The sequence below is a fragment of the Zonotrichia albicollis genome, chromosome 26, assembly GCF_047830755.1.
Source record: "Zonotrichia albicollis isolate bZonAlb1 chromosome 26, bZonAlb1.hap1, whole genome shotgun sequence".
NCBI classification, from domain to species: domain Eukaryota; kingdom Metazoa; phylum Chordata; class Aves; order Passeriformes; family Passerellidae; genus Zonotrichia; species Zonotrichia albicollis.
The window spans coordinates 8,319,596-8,335,914 of record NC_133844.1 but is presented as its reverse complement, the minus strand read 5'-3'; the positions used below and the strand labels follow the sequence as shown (position 1 = coordinate 8,335,914).

The 16,319-nt window shown below is 54.2% G+C and overlaps 1 protein-coding gene across 4 annotated transcripts in view; it reads left to right on the top strand.

The window, feature by feature from the left end:
* Window positions 1–16,319, top strand: part of SLC4A5 (solute carrier family 4 member 5) — a 44,672-nt gene that overhangs the window by 14,642 nt on the left and 13,711 nt on the right. For all 4 annotated transcript variants that reach the window (XM_074559356.1, XM_074559357.1, XM_074559355.1 and 1 more), the window contains 11 exons: window positions 912–1,072; window positions 2,299–2,454; window positions 3,972–4,067; window positions 5,685–5,740; window positions 8,064–8,221; window positions 8,298–8,385; window positions 8,529–8,683; window positions 9,716–9,859; window positions 10,223–10,397; window positions 11,185–11,318; window positions 11,425–11,696. In XM_074559356.1, coding sequence (XP_074415457.1) covers window positions 912–1,072; window positions 2,299–2,454; window positions 3,972–4,067; window positions 5,685–5,740; window positions 8,064–8,221; window positions 8,298–8,385; window positions 8,529–8,683; window positions 9,716–9,859; window positions 10,223–10,397; window positions 11,185–11,318; window positions 11,425–11,696 — 1,595 coding nt within the window. The remainder of the gene's footprint in view (window positions 1–911; window positions 1,073–2,298; window positions 2,455–3,971; window positions 4,068–5,684; window positions 5,741–8,063; window positions 8,222–8,297; window positions 8,386–8,528; window positions 8,684–9,715; window positions 9,860–10,222; window positions 10,398–11,184; window positions 11,319–11,424; window positions 11,697–16,319) is intronic.

Genomic DNA, 16,319 nt, shown 5'->3' with positions numbered 1-16,319 from the left:
ACTGTGAGCTTTTCCTCCACCCCACAGCTCCCAGATCCCACAGATACGATTTGAAGATGGATAAATCCATGGATTTGCGTTTCCTGGTGGAATTTGGAGCATTCCCTCCATCCCAGAGCTCCCAAATCCCACAGATACAATTTGAAGATGGATAAATCCATGGATTTGGGTTTCCTGGTGGGATTGGGAGCATTCCCTCCATCCCACAGCTCCCAGATCCCACAGATACGATTTGTTGAGGGGAAAATCCATGGATTTGGGTTTCCTGGTGGGATTGGGAACTTTTCCTTTCCCCCACAGCTCCCAAACCTCACAGGAGCAATTTAAGGAGGGCAAAATCCATGAATTTGAATTTCCTGGTCGGACTGGGAGCTTTTCCTTCCTCCCACAGCTCCTAGATCCCACAGATACAATTTGAAGATGGATAAATCCATGGATTTGCATTTCCTGGTGGGATTGGGAACTTTTCCTTTCCCCCACAGCTCCCAGACCTCTCAAGAGCAATTTGTTGAGGGCAAAATCCATGAATTTGAATTTCCTGGTGGGACTGGGAGCTTTTCCTTCCTCCCACAGCTCCCAGATCCCACAGATAGGATTTGAGGATGGATAAATCCATGGATTTGGGTTTCCTGGTGGGATTGGGAGCTTTTCCTCCATCCCACAGCTCCCAGATCCCACAGATACAATTTGAAGATGGATAAATCCATGGATTTGGGTTTCCTGGTGGGATTTGGAGCATTCCCTCCCCTCCACAACCCCGCCGGCAGCACTTTTGGGAATGCTCCCCCACATCCTCCCTTCCCACCCTGGATACGGAGCCAGAACTCTGTGGGATGAACCAACCCAAGCAGGGAAACTCCCCGGGAAGGAGAATCCGTTCCCAGCTCCTCCCCATCCCGCTCCTGTTCCAGGTGGATCAAGTTCGAGGAGAAGGTGGAGGAGGGCGGTGAGAGGTGGAGCAAACCCCACGTGTCCACGCTGTCCCTGCACAGCCTCTTCGAGCTGCGGACCTGTCTCCAGACGGGAACGGTGCTCCTGGACCTCGACGGATACTCCTTGCCCCAAATTATCGGTAGGAGCCCCTGGAGGGGTTTTTTTTTCCCCATGTCCTAAAATGGTGGGAATGGATTTTGTCGCTGAAAGACACGAGAGAACACAAGCACACCACCACTCAAGGTGAAGGGAAAAAAGGGAAGTTTTATTCTCTGACTCCAATATTTATAGCTTTACAAAAGTGACAGTGGATTGGAAGGTGACATTGACACCTCTGCAATGTCACTGGTCAAACCAACAGTCCATCAACTCTCTCTTCCTCCATAAAGGAATGTAAAACAATGAGTTATTTACAGAAAGTGTGTGAGAAAATTCACTCCAGGAATGTCAACATCAGAAGGCTTAGAAAATCTTAAAAAACCAGGGTGACAGGATTTAAATTTTTTTTTTTTTCCCTGAATTTGTGCAGGAATGAGTAAAAGGAGGAGTTGGGAGCCATCAGCTGCTCCCAGAAATGTTGTGTTGAGGTTTTGGGGGGTCTGGGGGGGTCTCTGCTGAGGCAGCAGATTCTGGGGGGGTTTGGGGTCACCCTTGGGTCACCATGGATGGGTGTGGGCGGGTGATGTCATCGAGGAGCAGATTGAGGTCATTTTGGGGAGGTTTTGGGGGTCTTGGGTGTTGCAGATGATGTCATCAAGAAGCAGATCAAGGATGGGGCATTCTGGGGATGTTCTTGGGGTCACCATAGCCGTGTTTTGCAGACGATGTCATTGAGAAGCAGATGGAGGACAGGACATTTTGGGGACATTTTGGGGATGTTCTTGGGGTCACCATGGCCACGTATTGTAGATTGAGGATAGGATATTTTGGGGAGGTTTTGGGGACATTTTGGGGAGTTTTGGGGAGGTTTTGGGGGTCACCACAGCCGTGTGTTTTGCAGACGATGTCATCGAGAAGCAGATCGAGGACAGGACATTTTGGGGAGGTTTTGGGGGTCACCATGGCTATGTGTTGCAGATGATGTCATCTAGAAGCAAATCAAGGACGGGCTGCTCAAGGAGCAGATTTTGGGGGGGTTTTGGGGTCACCTCTGGGTCACCATGGCCGTGTTTTGCAGACGATGTCATTGAGAAGCAGATCGAGGACGGGATATTTTGGGGATGTTTTTGGGGACATTTTGGGGATGTTTTTGGGGTCACCATGGCCGTGTTTTGCAGACAATGTCATCTAGAAGCAGATCGAGGACAGGATATTTTGGGGACATTTTGGGGATGTTTTTGGGGTCACCATGGCCGCGTTTTGCAGACGATGTCATCGAGAAGCAGATCGAGGACGGGCTGCTGAAGCCGGAGCTGCGGGAGAAGCTCAGCTTCGTCCTCCTGCGCAAGCACCGGCACCAGACCAAGAAGCCGATCCACCGCTCGCTGGCCGACATCGGCAAATCCGTGTCCTCCAACACCGGTGAGCGCCGGACAGGGCCGGGAACCGGGGCTGGGACACCGGGAGGGCAGGAAGGGCCCAAAACTCTGCCCTGGGGGGGTTGGGGGTCAGTGGGAGCTGGGGACGAGGAGGTGTTGGGGACAGGGACATCGCTGTGGGAGGGATGTGGCTGTGGCAGGGACAATGCCACCGTTTGGTGACGTCATTGAGTGATGGCAGCGTTGTGTGATGACATCATTGTGTGAGGGAGAATGTCATTGTGTGATGGCATCATCATGTGATGACATCACCATGTGAGGACAATGGCACTGAGTGAGGACATCATTATGGGGTGGCATCATTGCGCGATGACATCATTGTGTGATGACATCACTGTGAGGTGACAATGCCACTGTATTATGACATCACCATGTGAGGACAATGGCACTGTGATGACATCAATGTGATGACAATGGCAATCTGTGATGATGTCACTGTGGGGACAGTGCCATCATGTGATGACGTCACTGTGGAAACAATGGCTCTGTGTGATGATGCCACCATGGGGACAACGACTGTGTGATGATGTCACTGTGGGGACATTGTCATGGTGTGATTACATCATAGCGGGGGCGATACCTCTGTGTGATGACATCACAGTGGGGGCAATAGGTGGTGATGACATCACCATGTGCCGATGACATCACCGCGCGCTGTTGATGACGTCACCGCGCGCTGGCGCCACACGGGGACAGCGGCAGCGCTGGCGCCGGCTCGGTGCCGCCGGGCTTTGCTGGCGCGGCGGCCGCAGACAAATCCGGTCTGGCCGCGGCTGATCCCGCTGTCCCTGCCCTTACAAAAGGGGATTTGGGCCCGTTCCCGATTGTTCCCGGGGTTTAGCGGGAGGTCACTCGCTGCTGCTGCAGCCCGGGGTGGATGGCCAGCAGCCCCTGGAGCATCCTGGTGCTCCCAGGGGGATCCTGCCATGGCATTTCCAATGATCCCAACCCCAAAATTCCCAATGGGATCCTGCCGTGGCATTTCCCATGGATCCCGACCCCACATTCCCCATGGGATCCTGCCGTGGCATTTCCCATGGATCCTGACCCCACATTCCCAATGGGATCCTGCTGTGGCATTTCCGATGGATCCCGACCCCAAAATTCCCAATGGGATCCTGCCATGGCATTCCCAACAGGATCCTGTCCCCAGCATTCCCAACAGGATCCAGTGCCCACATTCCCAACAGGATCCTGCTCCTGATGTTCCCCATGGGATCTTTCTTCTGATGTTCCCCACAGGACCCTGTCCCCACATTTCCAATGGGATCCTGCCCCACATTCTAACGGGATCCTGCCCTGACATTCCCCACAGGACCCCGTCCCCACATTCCCCACAGGACCCCATCCCCACATTCCCCACAGGACCCCACCCCACATTTCCCATGGGACCCTGTCCCCACATTCCCAGTGGGATCCAGCCCCAACACTCAACAGGATCCCCTCCCCACATTCCCACGGGACCCCCTCCCCATCTCACCCTCTCCCCTCTCTCCCCAGCCCGCAGCCCCGTGCGGGGCCCGGCCGCCGGCGCCGCCTTCCATCGCTCCACCGAGGACCTGCGGCTGCGGCAGAGCGCCAGCTACGGCCGCCTGCGTGAGTGGGGCAGGGCACGGGCACTGACCGGGCACCACAGCATCCCCTGGGGCACCACAGCCTGCCCTGGGCACCACAGCCTGCCCTGGGGCATTGGCACTGACCCGGGCACCACAGCATCCCCTGGGGCACCACAGCATCCCCTGGGGCACCAAATAATTCACTGGGACACCAAATAATTCACTAGAGCACCACAGCCTGCCCTGGGCACCACAGCCTGCCCTGGGCACCAAATAATTCACTGGGCACCACAGCATTTCCTGGGCACCACAGCCTGCCCTGGGCACCACAGCCTGCCCTGGGCACCACAGCATCCCCTGGGGCACCAAATGAATCCCTGGGACACCAAATAATTCACTAGAGCACCACAGCATCCCCCGGGGCACCACAGCATCCCCTGGGCACCAAATAATTCACTGGGACACCAAATAATTCACTAGAGCACCACAGCCTGCCCTGGGGCACCACAGCATCCCCCGGGGCACCACAGCCTGCCCTGGGCACCAAATAATTCACTGGGCACCACAGCATCCTCTGGGCACCACAGCATCCCCCGGGCACCACAGCCTGCCCTGGGCACCAAATAATTCACTGGGGCACCACAGCCTGCCCTGGGCACCACAGCCTGCAATGGGGCACCAAATAACTCAGTGGGACACCAAATAATTCACTGGGACATCACAGCCTTCCCCAGGGCACCACAGCCTGCCCCGGGACGCCAAATAATTTATTGGGGCACCACAGCATTCCCTGGGCACTAAATAATTCACTGGGGCTCCACAGCCTGCCCTGGGACACCAAATAATTTATTGGGGCACCACAGCATAACCTGGGACACCAAATGATTCCCTGGGACACGAAATAATTAAAGGGGACACCAAATAATTCTCTGAAAACCAAACAGTTCCCTAGAACACCAAATAATTCACTGGGATACCACAGCCTTCCTTGGGACACCAAATTATTCCCCAGGACACCACATTATTCCCTGTGACACCATATCATTCCCTGGAAATCCAAATAGTTCCCTAGAGCACCAAAAGATTCCCTGGGACACCAAAAGATCCCCTGGGACACCAAAAGATCCCCTGGGACACCGAATTCCCAGCCCCAGGGGCAGAGTGGGAGGTTGCAATGAGGTCCCACCATCCCAGACGTGCAGCAGGGATTTGGGATGAGCTGGTGTGGGGGGCAGGAAAAGATTCCTCGGAGTCTTTAGGGAGGGAGGGGATCCTGAAAGCTTGCTGGGCTGGGAGAGCGCAGCTGGGACATCCCAAAGGATCCCTGGTTTGTGTGGCCAAGGCTGGAAATGGTCCCACCTGAGGAGCTTTGGGGTGGAAAAGCCCTCTGAGATCAGGGAGCACCGTGGTGTCCCCAAGTGCCACATCCAGAGGGCTTCTGGACCCTTCCAGGGATGGGGATCCCTCACTGCCCCTTCCCACCCTTTCACAGGAGGAGTTTCCCCTAATTCCCGGGTTTTCATGGCACTGCTGCTGCTCTGCAAGCCCAGACCCTTCACCAATATTTTATTTCTTGTCACAAATTCTCCTCTCTGGGTTTTCTCCCGGCTCCTGGGGGGGCTTTTCCCTTTTCCTCATTTCCCTCCCTTCCCTCCAGGTCACGCCCAGAGCCGGAGCATGAACGACATCTCGGACACCCCGAGCACTGACCAGGTACCCAAATTCCCAAATTCCCAAATTCCCAAAACCCCAAATTCCCAAAATCCCAAACCCCGGCACGATCCCGGCCGGGTGTCGGGGCCATGTGAGCCGCGGCTGGGTCGATGCCCACGCAAATTCCTAATTAGGGCAGTTAATTGCTGTATGGATCCCCGTGGGGAGGCTGCCCCAGAGGCGACCCCCGAGCTCTCAGCACGGAGCGAGGGACGAGCCAGGAGCCCAAATCCACCAGGGTGGGGCAAAATTCCCTCCAGACCTGCAGGGAGCTGCTTGGAAGTGTGGGAATCCCAAAGGGAGAGGGCGGCAAATCCCATCCGAGCTCTTGGGATGCAGCTCTGGGGGCGAGGGGCTGGGATTTGGGGTGGGATTTGCTGTTTCTGAGGTTTCCCCATGCAAAGCTCATCCCAGAGGCCTTGGGGGGCTTTTCCTTCTGGGGCTGCTTTTAGGGGGAGCTGGGGATGGGATGGATCAGTGGGATTTTTATCCAGTTCACATCCCAGATTTTTCTGGGAATGGCTGGTTCCCTTTATGAGCTTTGCTTTGTTTCTGTTCCCGATTTCACCATAAACCAAAGGCAGGATCACCGACCCCGTGGGATTTTAAGGAATGGGATGGGATTACAACTTGCTTTGGGTTTTTAGGGAATGGGATGGGAAAACCACTTCCTTTGATTTTTTAGGGAATGGGATGGAATAACCACTTCCTTTGGGTTTTTAGGGAATGGGATGGGATAACAGCTTTTTTTGGGTTTTTAGGGAATGGGATGGGATGGGATAACCACTTGCTTTAGGTTTTTAGGGAATGGGATGGGATAATCACTTCCTTTGGTTTTTTAGAGAATGGGAGAACAGCTTGCTTTGGGTTTTTAGGGAATGGGATGGGAGAACAGCTTGCTTTGGTTTTTTTAGGGAATGGGATGGGATGGAATAACCACTTGCTTTGGGTTTTTAGGGAATAGGACGGGATAACAGCTTATTTGGGGTTTTAGGGAATGGGATGCGATGGAATAACAACTTGTTTTGGGATTTTAGGGAATGGGATGGGAGAACAGCTTCCTTTGGGTTTTTAGGGAATGGAATGGGATAACAGCATTTTTGGGTTTTTAGGGAATGGGGTGGGATGGGAGAACAGCTTCCTTTGATTTTTTAGGGAATGGGATGGGATAACAACTTCCTTTGGGGATTTTAGGGAATGGGATGGGATGGGATGGGATGGGATGGGATGGGATGGGATGGGATGGGATGGGATGGGATGGGATGGGATAACCACTTCCTTTGGGTTTTTAGGGAATGGGATGGGATGACCTTGCTTTCCCCCTGGGATGTCCTCACTGGTCTCACCTGGGGTGATGCACTTTGGGGCAAGCCCAAACACCATAAATAATGTTGGATTCCTCAGATTTCCTGGATGGAAATCCACGTTGTGCAGGGATCCACGGGACAGGGACAGCACCTGAAACGACTCCATCCCACGGCCCAGTCAGGAACCCCAAATATCCCCTCCAGCAATGGGGTTCGGAGGGTTAATCCCAAAATATGCAAAGCATTTAGGTTTAATCACCCTATTAGGCCCACTACAAAGGGACTTTTTAAGTGTTACACGAAGCTTAGTGGCCACTGGTAACTCCTGCTCTTATTCCGAGCAGAACTGGAGGAGTTGCTTTATTATTATTATGATTTATTTTTTTTTTTTTCCATTTGGATTTAGAAGATTAGGCCGGGGCGAGGCGGCTGCCCGGCTCACATGCCTGCCCTCATGCTGCCATATAGATTATCATAACTCCCTGCCTGGCTGCCTATTGAACCCTTTTAGGCTGCAGTGAAAAGCGCTGCAGGGGAGAAGAGACCTGGGGAATAAATCCATGGACGAGGTTTTCCTCTCCCATTATTGTTCCAGCTCGCAGAATGGGGCTGGGCAGGCACAAAAACCTCCCCCATGCTGGGCTGGGGGGGTTCTGTGCCATGAGGAGCTGGAAATAAACTCTAAAAATGTTCCTGGCTCGCTGCAGCACCGCTGGGGTTGGCTCAGGTTTTCCTTTTCAGGGAGTTTTCCTTGCGGAGAATCCAGGAGAGCAAAATCAGACGTTGCAGGTTGGGTGGTGGAGCCCTGGGGGTGCAGTTTGGTCTCAGTTTTAGCCACGTTTCTGAAGAAATTTGGCTTTTTTTCCCTGGCTCCTCAATCCCCACCTCTGGGAGTCCTGGGACACCCAGAGGTGAAATCTTGGAGCCTGAAGCTCCAACTTTGGTGGGGAAAAAGAAGGGGGAAAAAGCCAAATTTTGGCAACCACTCCCTTCCTCAATCTCACCTTTGCCGACAGCTGAAGAACAAGTTCATCAAGAAGATCCCCAAGGACGCCGAGGCCTCCAACGTGCTGGTGGGGGAGGTGGAGTTCCTGGAGAAGCCCTTTGTGGCCTTCGTGAGGCTGCTCCAGGCCACCATGCTGGGCGGGGTCACCGAGGTGCCCGTCCCCACCAGGTGAGGGCCGTCCCCCTGAGGGCTCTGGTGGCACCAGGGCTCCCAGGGGGCCAACACGGCTCCTCTTCCTCCCCAGGTTCCTCTTCATCCTCCTCGGCCCGGCGGGAAAGGCCAAATCCTACAACGAGATCGGCAGGGCCATCGCCACGCTCATGGTGGACGATGTGAGTGGAGGCCACCCCAGCCCTTGTGTGGGGCCCAGAACCCAGCAAAGAAAGCAATTTCCACCAAATCACCCCAAAAATTGAGACTGAAACCCCCAGGAGGGCGTGGGGCTGGAGGTGACCCTGTCCCTGTCCACCCCCAGCTCTTCAGCGACGTCGCCTACAAGGCCCGGGACAGGGAGGACCTGATCGCCGGCATCGACGAGTTCCTGGACGAGGTGATCGTCCTCCCGCCCGGCGAGTGGGACCCCAACATCCGCATCGAGCCCCCCAAGAAGGTGCCCTCGGCTGAGAAGAGGTGGGTGGGGCTGCACCGGCCCGCGGCCGTGCCCGCGTGCGGTTCTGGGGGGCAGAGCCTGCTTGGCTGCATCCCTGCAGTGACGCCTCCAGGTGTTCCAGACCCGCTGGGTTTGATCCCAGCTCGGCTCGGAGCCGGTTCCGCCCTCCTGGGGCAGGGGCAGGGGGAGGTGACCCTGCCCTGGGCAGGAGTTGAAGTGGATCAGCCCTGAGTCCCTCCCAACCCAACCCAACCCAACCCAACCCAACCCAACCCAACCCAACCCAAGGCTCCACAAACTGACCAAACCCAGCTCTGGATCTGGCCAAATTCACCCCAAAACCCACACTCAGAGCTGCACCACGGCCTTGGCCACGGTCCTCACACCAGGGCCGTGTGCCCATCCAGCGGTGCCAGTCTGGCAGTGCCAATGTGGCAGTGCCCATCCAGCAGTGTCAATATGGCAGTGTTGGTCCAATGGTGTCAATCCAGCAGTGCTGATCCGGTGGCACCCGTGTGGCAGTGCTGATGTGGCAGTGCCAATCTGGTGGTGCTGATCCAGTGGTGCCAATCCGGTGGTGCCCATCCAGCAGTGCCAGCATGGCAGTGCTGATCCAATGGCACCAATCCAGTGGTGCCCATCCAGCGGTGCCAGCATGGCAGTGCTGATCCAGTGGTGCCAACCAGTGGTGCCCATCCAGCAGTGGCAGTATGGCAGTGCTGATTCAGTGGTGCCAATCCGGTGGTGCCCATCCAGCGGTGCCAGCGTGGCAGTGCTGATCCAGTGGTGCCAATCCAGTGATGCCCATCCAGCAGTGCCAGCGTGGCAGTGCTGATCCAGTGGTGCCAATCCAGTGGTGCCCATCCAGCAGTGCCAGCATGGCAGTGCTGATCCAGTGGTGCCAATCCAGTGGTGCCCATCCAGTGGTGCCAGCGTGGCAGTGCTGATCCAGTGGTGCCAATTTGGCAGTGCCCATCTGGCGGTGCCCATCTGGCCGTGCCCACCCGGCGGTGCCAGAGCGGGTGCCAACGTGCCGGTGCCGTGCCCCGCAGGAAGTCGGTGTTCTCGCTGAACGAGGTGGGGCAGATGAACGGCACGGCCGGCGGGGCGGGCGCCGGGGGCGGCGGCGGCGGCAGCGACGATGGGGAGATGCCCGAAGTCCACGAGATCGGGGAGGAGCTGGCCTGGACCGGCAGGTGAGCCAGGAACCACCCCCAGACACCTCCAGAACGTGCCAGGATCCATTGGCGTCTCCTGTGGGCTCGTCCTGGGCTGAAATCCTGGTGGGAAGGGGTTTTGGTCAGCACCAGCCCATTTGTGTGTCCATATATAAATTATATTTACGTAGCAATATTTATAAATCTCCCAGCTGGCCAGAGGAGCTGTGGATCCCTGGCAGTGCCCAAGGCCAGGCTGGACGGGGTCAGTGGGAGGTGTCCCTGCCATGGCTGGGGTGGGATGGGATGGGATTTAAGGTCCCTCCCAACCCAAACCTCTCCAGGATTCCGTTTTGGTGGAAGTCACCAGGTGTTGGTGTCACCTCGGTGGTGTCTCTGCAGGTTTTGTGGTGGCCTCTACCTGGATATCAAGAGGAAGCTGCCCTGGTTCCCCAGCGACTTCTACGAAGGTTTCCATATCCAGTCCATCTCCGCCATCCTCTTCATCTACCTGGGCTGCATCACCAACGCCATCACCTTCGGGGGGCTGCTGGGGGACGCCACCGACAACTACCAGGTGTGGCCCAGGTGTCACCGGCCTGGGGACAGGCAGGGACGGGATCCGTGGGATGGGATGGGATCAGTGGGATTGGGATGGGATGGGATGGGATGGGATGGGATCCATGGGATGGGATGGGATGGGATGGGATGGGATGGGATGGGATGGGATCCATGGGATGGGATGGGATCCATGGGATGGGATGGGATCCATGGGATCAGTGGGATTGGGATGGGATCAGTGGGATTGGGATGGGATCAGTGGGATGGGATGGGATGGGATGGGATGGGATGGGATGGGATGGGATGGGATGGGATGGGATCCATGGGATGGGATGGGATCCATGGGATGGGATGGCACCCATGGAATGGGATGGGATCCATGGGATGGGATGGGATGGGATGGGATGGGATGGGATGGGATGGGATGGGATGGGATGGGATCAGTGGGATTGGGATGGGATGGGATGGGATCCATGGGATGGGATCCATGGGATGGGATGGGATGGGATGGGATGGGATCAGTGGGATGGGATGGGATCAGTGGGATGGGACCCATGGAATGGGATGGGATGGGATGGGATCCATGGAATGGGATGGATGTTACCCCACTTGTGCCACACCAAGCTTCTGGGGATGGACATTCTCTGCCAGGTGGGATGGGCAGCCCTGGAATCCCTCCATGGCAGTGCCAGGAGCAATGGGACACGGTGCCAACCATCCCTCAGCCCCGTCTCCATCAGGGGGTCCATGGGGACGTGGCACGGCCTGGCACCCCCGTGATGCCACCTCTGCTCCGTCCCCAGGGGGTCATGGAGAGCTTCCTGGGCACGGCCATGGCTGGCTCCATGTTCTGCCTCTTCGCCGGGCAGCCCCTCATCATCCTCAGCAGCACCGGCCCCATCCTCATCTTCGAGAAGCTGCTCTTCGACTTCAGCAAGTGAGTGCCGGCCCCCGCCAGGGGACACCAGGGCCTGTCCCCACGGGGCTGGGCCGCGTCCCCAGCGCCCAGCCGCTCTCACAGGGCCGCCCGTCCCCTCTTCCAGAGGCAACGGCATCGACTACATGGAATTCCGCCTGTGGATCGGGCTGCACTCGGCCCTGCAGTGCCTTATCCTGGTGGCCACCGACGCCAGCTTCATCATCAAGTACATCACGCGCTTCACCGAGGAGGGCTTCTCCACCCTCATCAGCTTCATCTTCATCTACGACGCCATCAAGAAGATGATCGGGGCCTTCAAGTACTACCCCATCAACTCGGACTTCAAGCCCGACTACGTGACCATGTACAAGTGCGAGTGCGTGGCCCCCGACCCAGGTGAGTTCACCCCGGGGCCGCCCGGGCAGCAGCCGGGGGTGGGGGGGTCCTGGCGTGGATCTGTCCCGGCCCAGCACTGGGAGGAGGAGGAGGAGGAGGAGGAGGAGGAGGAGGCAGCTGGGCTGGAGACACCCGGAACTCATCGTCCTCCCCCGAGGGGGCTGCGGAGATGGACGAAGAGCCTTGGATGAACTTCTGGGACACAGCGGATGGAGAGCTGGGATCTCAGCCTGGAGCAGCCAGACCTGGATGGACAAAGAGGAATTATGGAAGAAAGAAAAGGACATTTGGGGTGATTCCTGCCTGCTGCTGATGGAAACTGAGTCTCCAGGGAACACCTGGAGAGGTTCTGTGCTCTGCGGTGTCTGGGACAGCCCGGATGTCCCAGCTGGGTGTGGAAACCTCCATGGACCGTTTCCAAAAGGAGAGGCCATCAGGCTCCGAGCTGAAGGTCCTCCCATGGTTTTGCTCTTGGGGAGACGTCCTGGATGATCCCAGATCTGAACTTGGAGCTCCTGGAAGGGAGCAGAGACGGCCTCGGGCTCAGGCAGCGAGCGGCTGCTCCCCCAGGAGCTGGATTATGTCAAAAATCCAAATTTGGGGGAGCACCAGCTGCGGCCGGAGGAGACTGACAGTGGGTGGAGGTGAAGGTGGAGGAAGATCATGGTGGATGATGATGATGACAGTGAAGGAAGATGACGATGGATGAAGGTCATGGTGGATGAAGATGATGGTGGATGAAGATGATGGTGGATAAAAATGATGATGCATGATGATGATGGTGGATGAAGGTCACAGTGGATGAAGATGATGGTGGACGAAAATGATGGTGGATGAAGATGATGGTGGATGAAGATGATGGTGGATGAAAATGATGATGCATGAAGATGATGGTGGATGAAGGTCACGGTGGATGAAGATGATGGTGAAGTTCTGCCCATCTCCTTCCTCCAAGAGCAGCACCCAGGCCCCTCCACCCAAGGCATTCCCAACACATCTGGCACTCCAAGGAGAGCTCTCACCCCGTGGCACTCGCAGCCTTTGGGTTGAATTTTCCATTTTTCCTCAACTCCTGCTCATCCACCCCTCGTGAGCGCCGCGACCCCATTGGGAGCCGGGACCCCAGAGCAGCACCAGAACCAATTCCTGCCCCCATCCCGAGCGCAGAGAGCGGAGCCGGAGCCTGAGAGCCGGAATTCCGGGACGGAGCCGTGAGCACCCCCGGGAGGAGCCTTCGGCCTCAAGGGAGGAACCTTCGGCCTCAAGGGAGGAGCCCTCGGCCTCCAGGGAGGTCTCCCCAAGCCCCCACCCCAAAGCAGCCCAGAGGCATCTGCACCCCAATCCCCGATCCCGCTCCCCCCGAGGCTGCCGTGTCCAGGCTGGATTTAAGATCCCTCTAGAAATTATCTTTATTCCCCTCTCCATCCTTAGTTTTTTTTTTAATTCCCTTTTTTTTTTTCCCATCCCTGCTGATTTTTGATTATTTTAACTGATTTGTCCCGTATTTGTCTCTGCTGCACACATCAATTGGGGCTGATTTCAATCTCAAGTGAGTATCGCCTTCTAAATATTAAAACTATTTTAATATTTGATACTCTCCCCCCCTCGGGGGGGTTCCATTGTTTATTTTTTTTTTCCCATGTATTTGACTTTTCTCTCTCTCTAAAAAGGTTTGTGTGGAGCCCTCAGGGCTCCTCTGTTAAACCCCACCGGTGCCGTGCCGCCCTTTAGAGGCGTAGAAACCCCAAAATAGGGTTTGTGGAAAAAGAAAAGGTTGTGGAGGAGAGAAATGAGAACAAACCCGATGTTTTTAGGGCTGAGTTTGTTCCCAGAGCTCGGTCCTGAACTCTCCCTCATTAACCCCGGCGCCAAAGAGGACGGAAGAGGGGGCGGCCAAGCCATCCCAGAATTCCTCAATTCCCGAATTCCCTCTTTTAGGGGCACCCCGAGATTTCCCGGGGGTGCTCCCGGAGCCGCGGAGCCGCCACGCCTGAAGAGCCAAGGAGGAGAAGGTGCCGGGGGCTGGCAAAGACGGAATTTTGCACCAAAGACACCAAACCACCCCCTAACTATTTAAACAAAAAAATTAATATTAATTTTTAAAAGGCAAATCAAGTGTGATTTGGGGTGATTTGGGTGCCATCTCTCAAAAAAAACCCCAAAAAACCAAAAAAAAAAACCCACATGAGGGTGTTTTCCCAGCTTTCCACCATGGTGGTTTTAAGCCCACCTCATTCCTGGCGGCTTCCTTGGGAAGCTCTTGGGAAATTTTAGGAACTGGGAAACTCCTGGAAATTGTAGGAATTAGGAAACTCCTGGAAATTTTAGGAACTGGGGAACTCCTGGAAATTGTAGGAACTGGGAAGCTCCTGGAAATTTTAGGAACTGGGAAACTCCTGGAAATTTTAGGAACTGGGAAACTCCTGGAAATTGTAGGAACTGGGGAACTCCGGGAAATTTTAGGAACTGGGAAGCTCCTGGAAATTTTAGGAATTAGGAAACTCCTGGAAATTTTAGGAAATGGGAAGCTCCTGGAAATTTTAGGAACTGGGAAGCTTCTGGAAATTTTAGGAACTGGGGAACTCCTGGAAATTGTAGGAACTGGGAAGCTCCTGGAAATTTTAGGAACTGGGGAAATCCTGGAAATTTTAGGAACTGGGGAATTCCTGGAAATTTTAGGAACTGGGGAACTCCTGGAAATTTTAGGAACTGGGAAGCTCCTGGAAATTGTAGGAACTGGGAAACTCCTGGAAATTTTAGGAACTGGGAAACTTCTGGAAATTGTAGGAACTGGGAACTCCTGGAAATTTTAGGAACTGGGGAACTCCTGGATATTTTAGGAACTGGGAAACTCATGGAAATTGTAGGAACTGGGAAGCTCCTGGAAATTTTAGGAACTGGGAAACTCCTGGAAATTTTAGGAACTGGGAAACTCCTGGAAATTTTAGGAACTGGGGAACTCCTGGAAATTTTAGGAACTGGGAAACTCCTGGAGGGAAACTCCTGGAAATTTTAGGAACTGGGAAGCTCCTGGAAATTTTAGGAACTGGGAAGCTCTTGGGAAATTGTAGGAACTGGGAAACTCCTGGAAATTTTAGGAACTGGGGAACTCCTGGGAATTTTAGGAACTGGGAAGCTCCTGGAAATTTTAGGAATTGGGAAACTCCTGGAAATTGTAGGAACTGGGAAGCTCCTGGAAATTTTAGGAACTGGGGAACTCCTGGAAATTTTAGGAATTAGGAAACTCCTGGAAATTGTAGGAACTGGGAAGCTTCTGGAAATTGTAGGAATTAGGAAACTCCTGGAAATTTTAGGAACTGGGAAGCTCCTGGAAATTGTAGGAACTGGGAAACTCCTGGAAATTTTAGGAACTGGGGAACTCCTGGAAATTGTAGGAACTGGGGAACTCCTGGAAATTTTAGGAACTGGGGAACTCCTGGAAATTTTAGGAACTGGGGAACTCCTGGAAATTGTAGGAACTGGGAAACTCCTGGAGGGAAACTCCTGGAAATTGTAGGAACTGGGAAGCTTCTGGAAATTTTAGGAACTGGGGAGCTCCTGGAAATTTTAGGAACTGGGAAATTCCTGGAAATTTTAGGAACTGGGGAACTCCTGGAAATTTTAGGAACTGGAAAACTCCTGGAAATTTTAGGAACTGGGAAACTCCTGGAAATTTTAGGAACTGGGAACTCCTGGAAATTGTAGGAACTGGGAAACTCCTGGAAATTTTAGGAACTGGGAAGCTCCTGGAAATTTTAGGAACTGGGGAACTCCCGGAAATTTTAGGAACTGGGAAGCTCCTGGAGGGAAACTCCTGGAAATTTTAGGAACTGGGAAACTCCTGGAAATTTTAGGAACTGGGAAGCTCCTGGAAATTGTAGGAACTGGGGAACTCCTGGAAATTTTAGGAACTGGGAAACTCCTGGAAATTTTAGGAACTGGGAAGCTCCTGGAAATTTTAGGAACTGGGAAACTCCTGGAAATTTTAGGAACTAGGAAACTCCCGGAAATTTTAGGAACTGGGAAAATCCTGGAGGGAAACTCCTGGAAATTGTAGGAACTGGGGAACTCCTGGAAATTTTAAGAACTGGGAAGCTCCTGGAAATTTTAGGAACTGGAGAACTCCTGGAAATTGTAGGAACTGGGAAACTCCTGGAAATTTTAGGAACTGGGAAACTCCTGGAAATTGTAGGAACTGGGAACTTCTGGAAATTTTAGGAACTGGGAAACTCCTGGAAATTGTAGGAACTGGGAAGCTCCTGGAAATTGTAGGAACTGGGAAACTCCTGGAAATTTTAGGAACTGGGAAACTCCTGGAAATTTTAGGAACTGGGAAGCTCCTGGAAATTTTAGGAACTGGGGAACTCCTGGAAATTGTAGGAACTGGGAAACTCCTGGAAATTTTAGGAACTGGGGAACTCCTGGAAATTTTAGGAACTGGGAAACTCCTGGAAATTTTAGGAACTGGGAAACTCCTGGAAATTGTAGGAACTGGGAAACTCCTGGAAATTTTAGGAACTGGGAAGCTTCTGGAAATTTTAGGAACTGGGACACTCCTGGAAATTTTAGGAACTGGGACACTCCTGGAAATTTTAGGAACTGGGAAACTCCTGGAAATTTTAG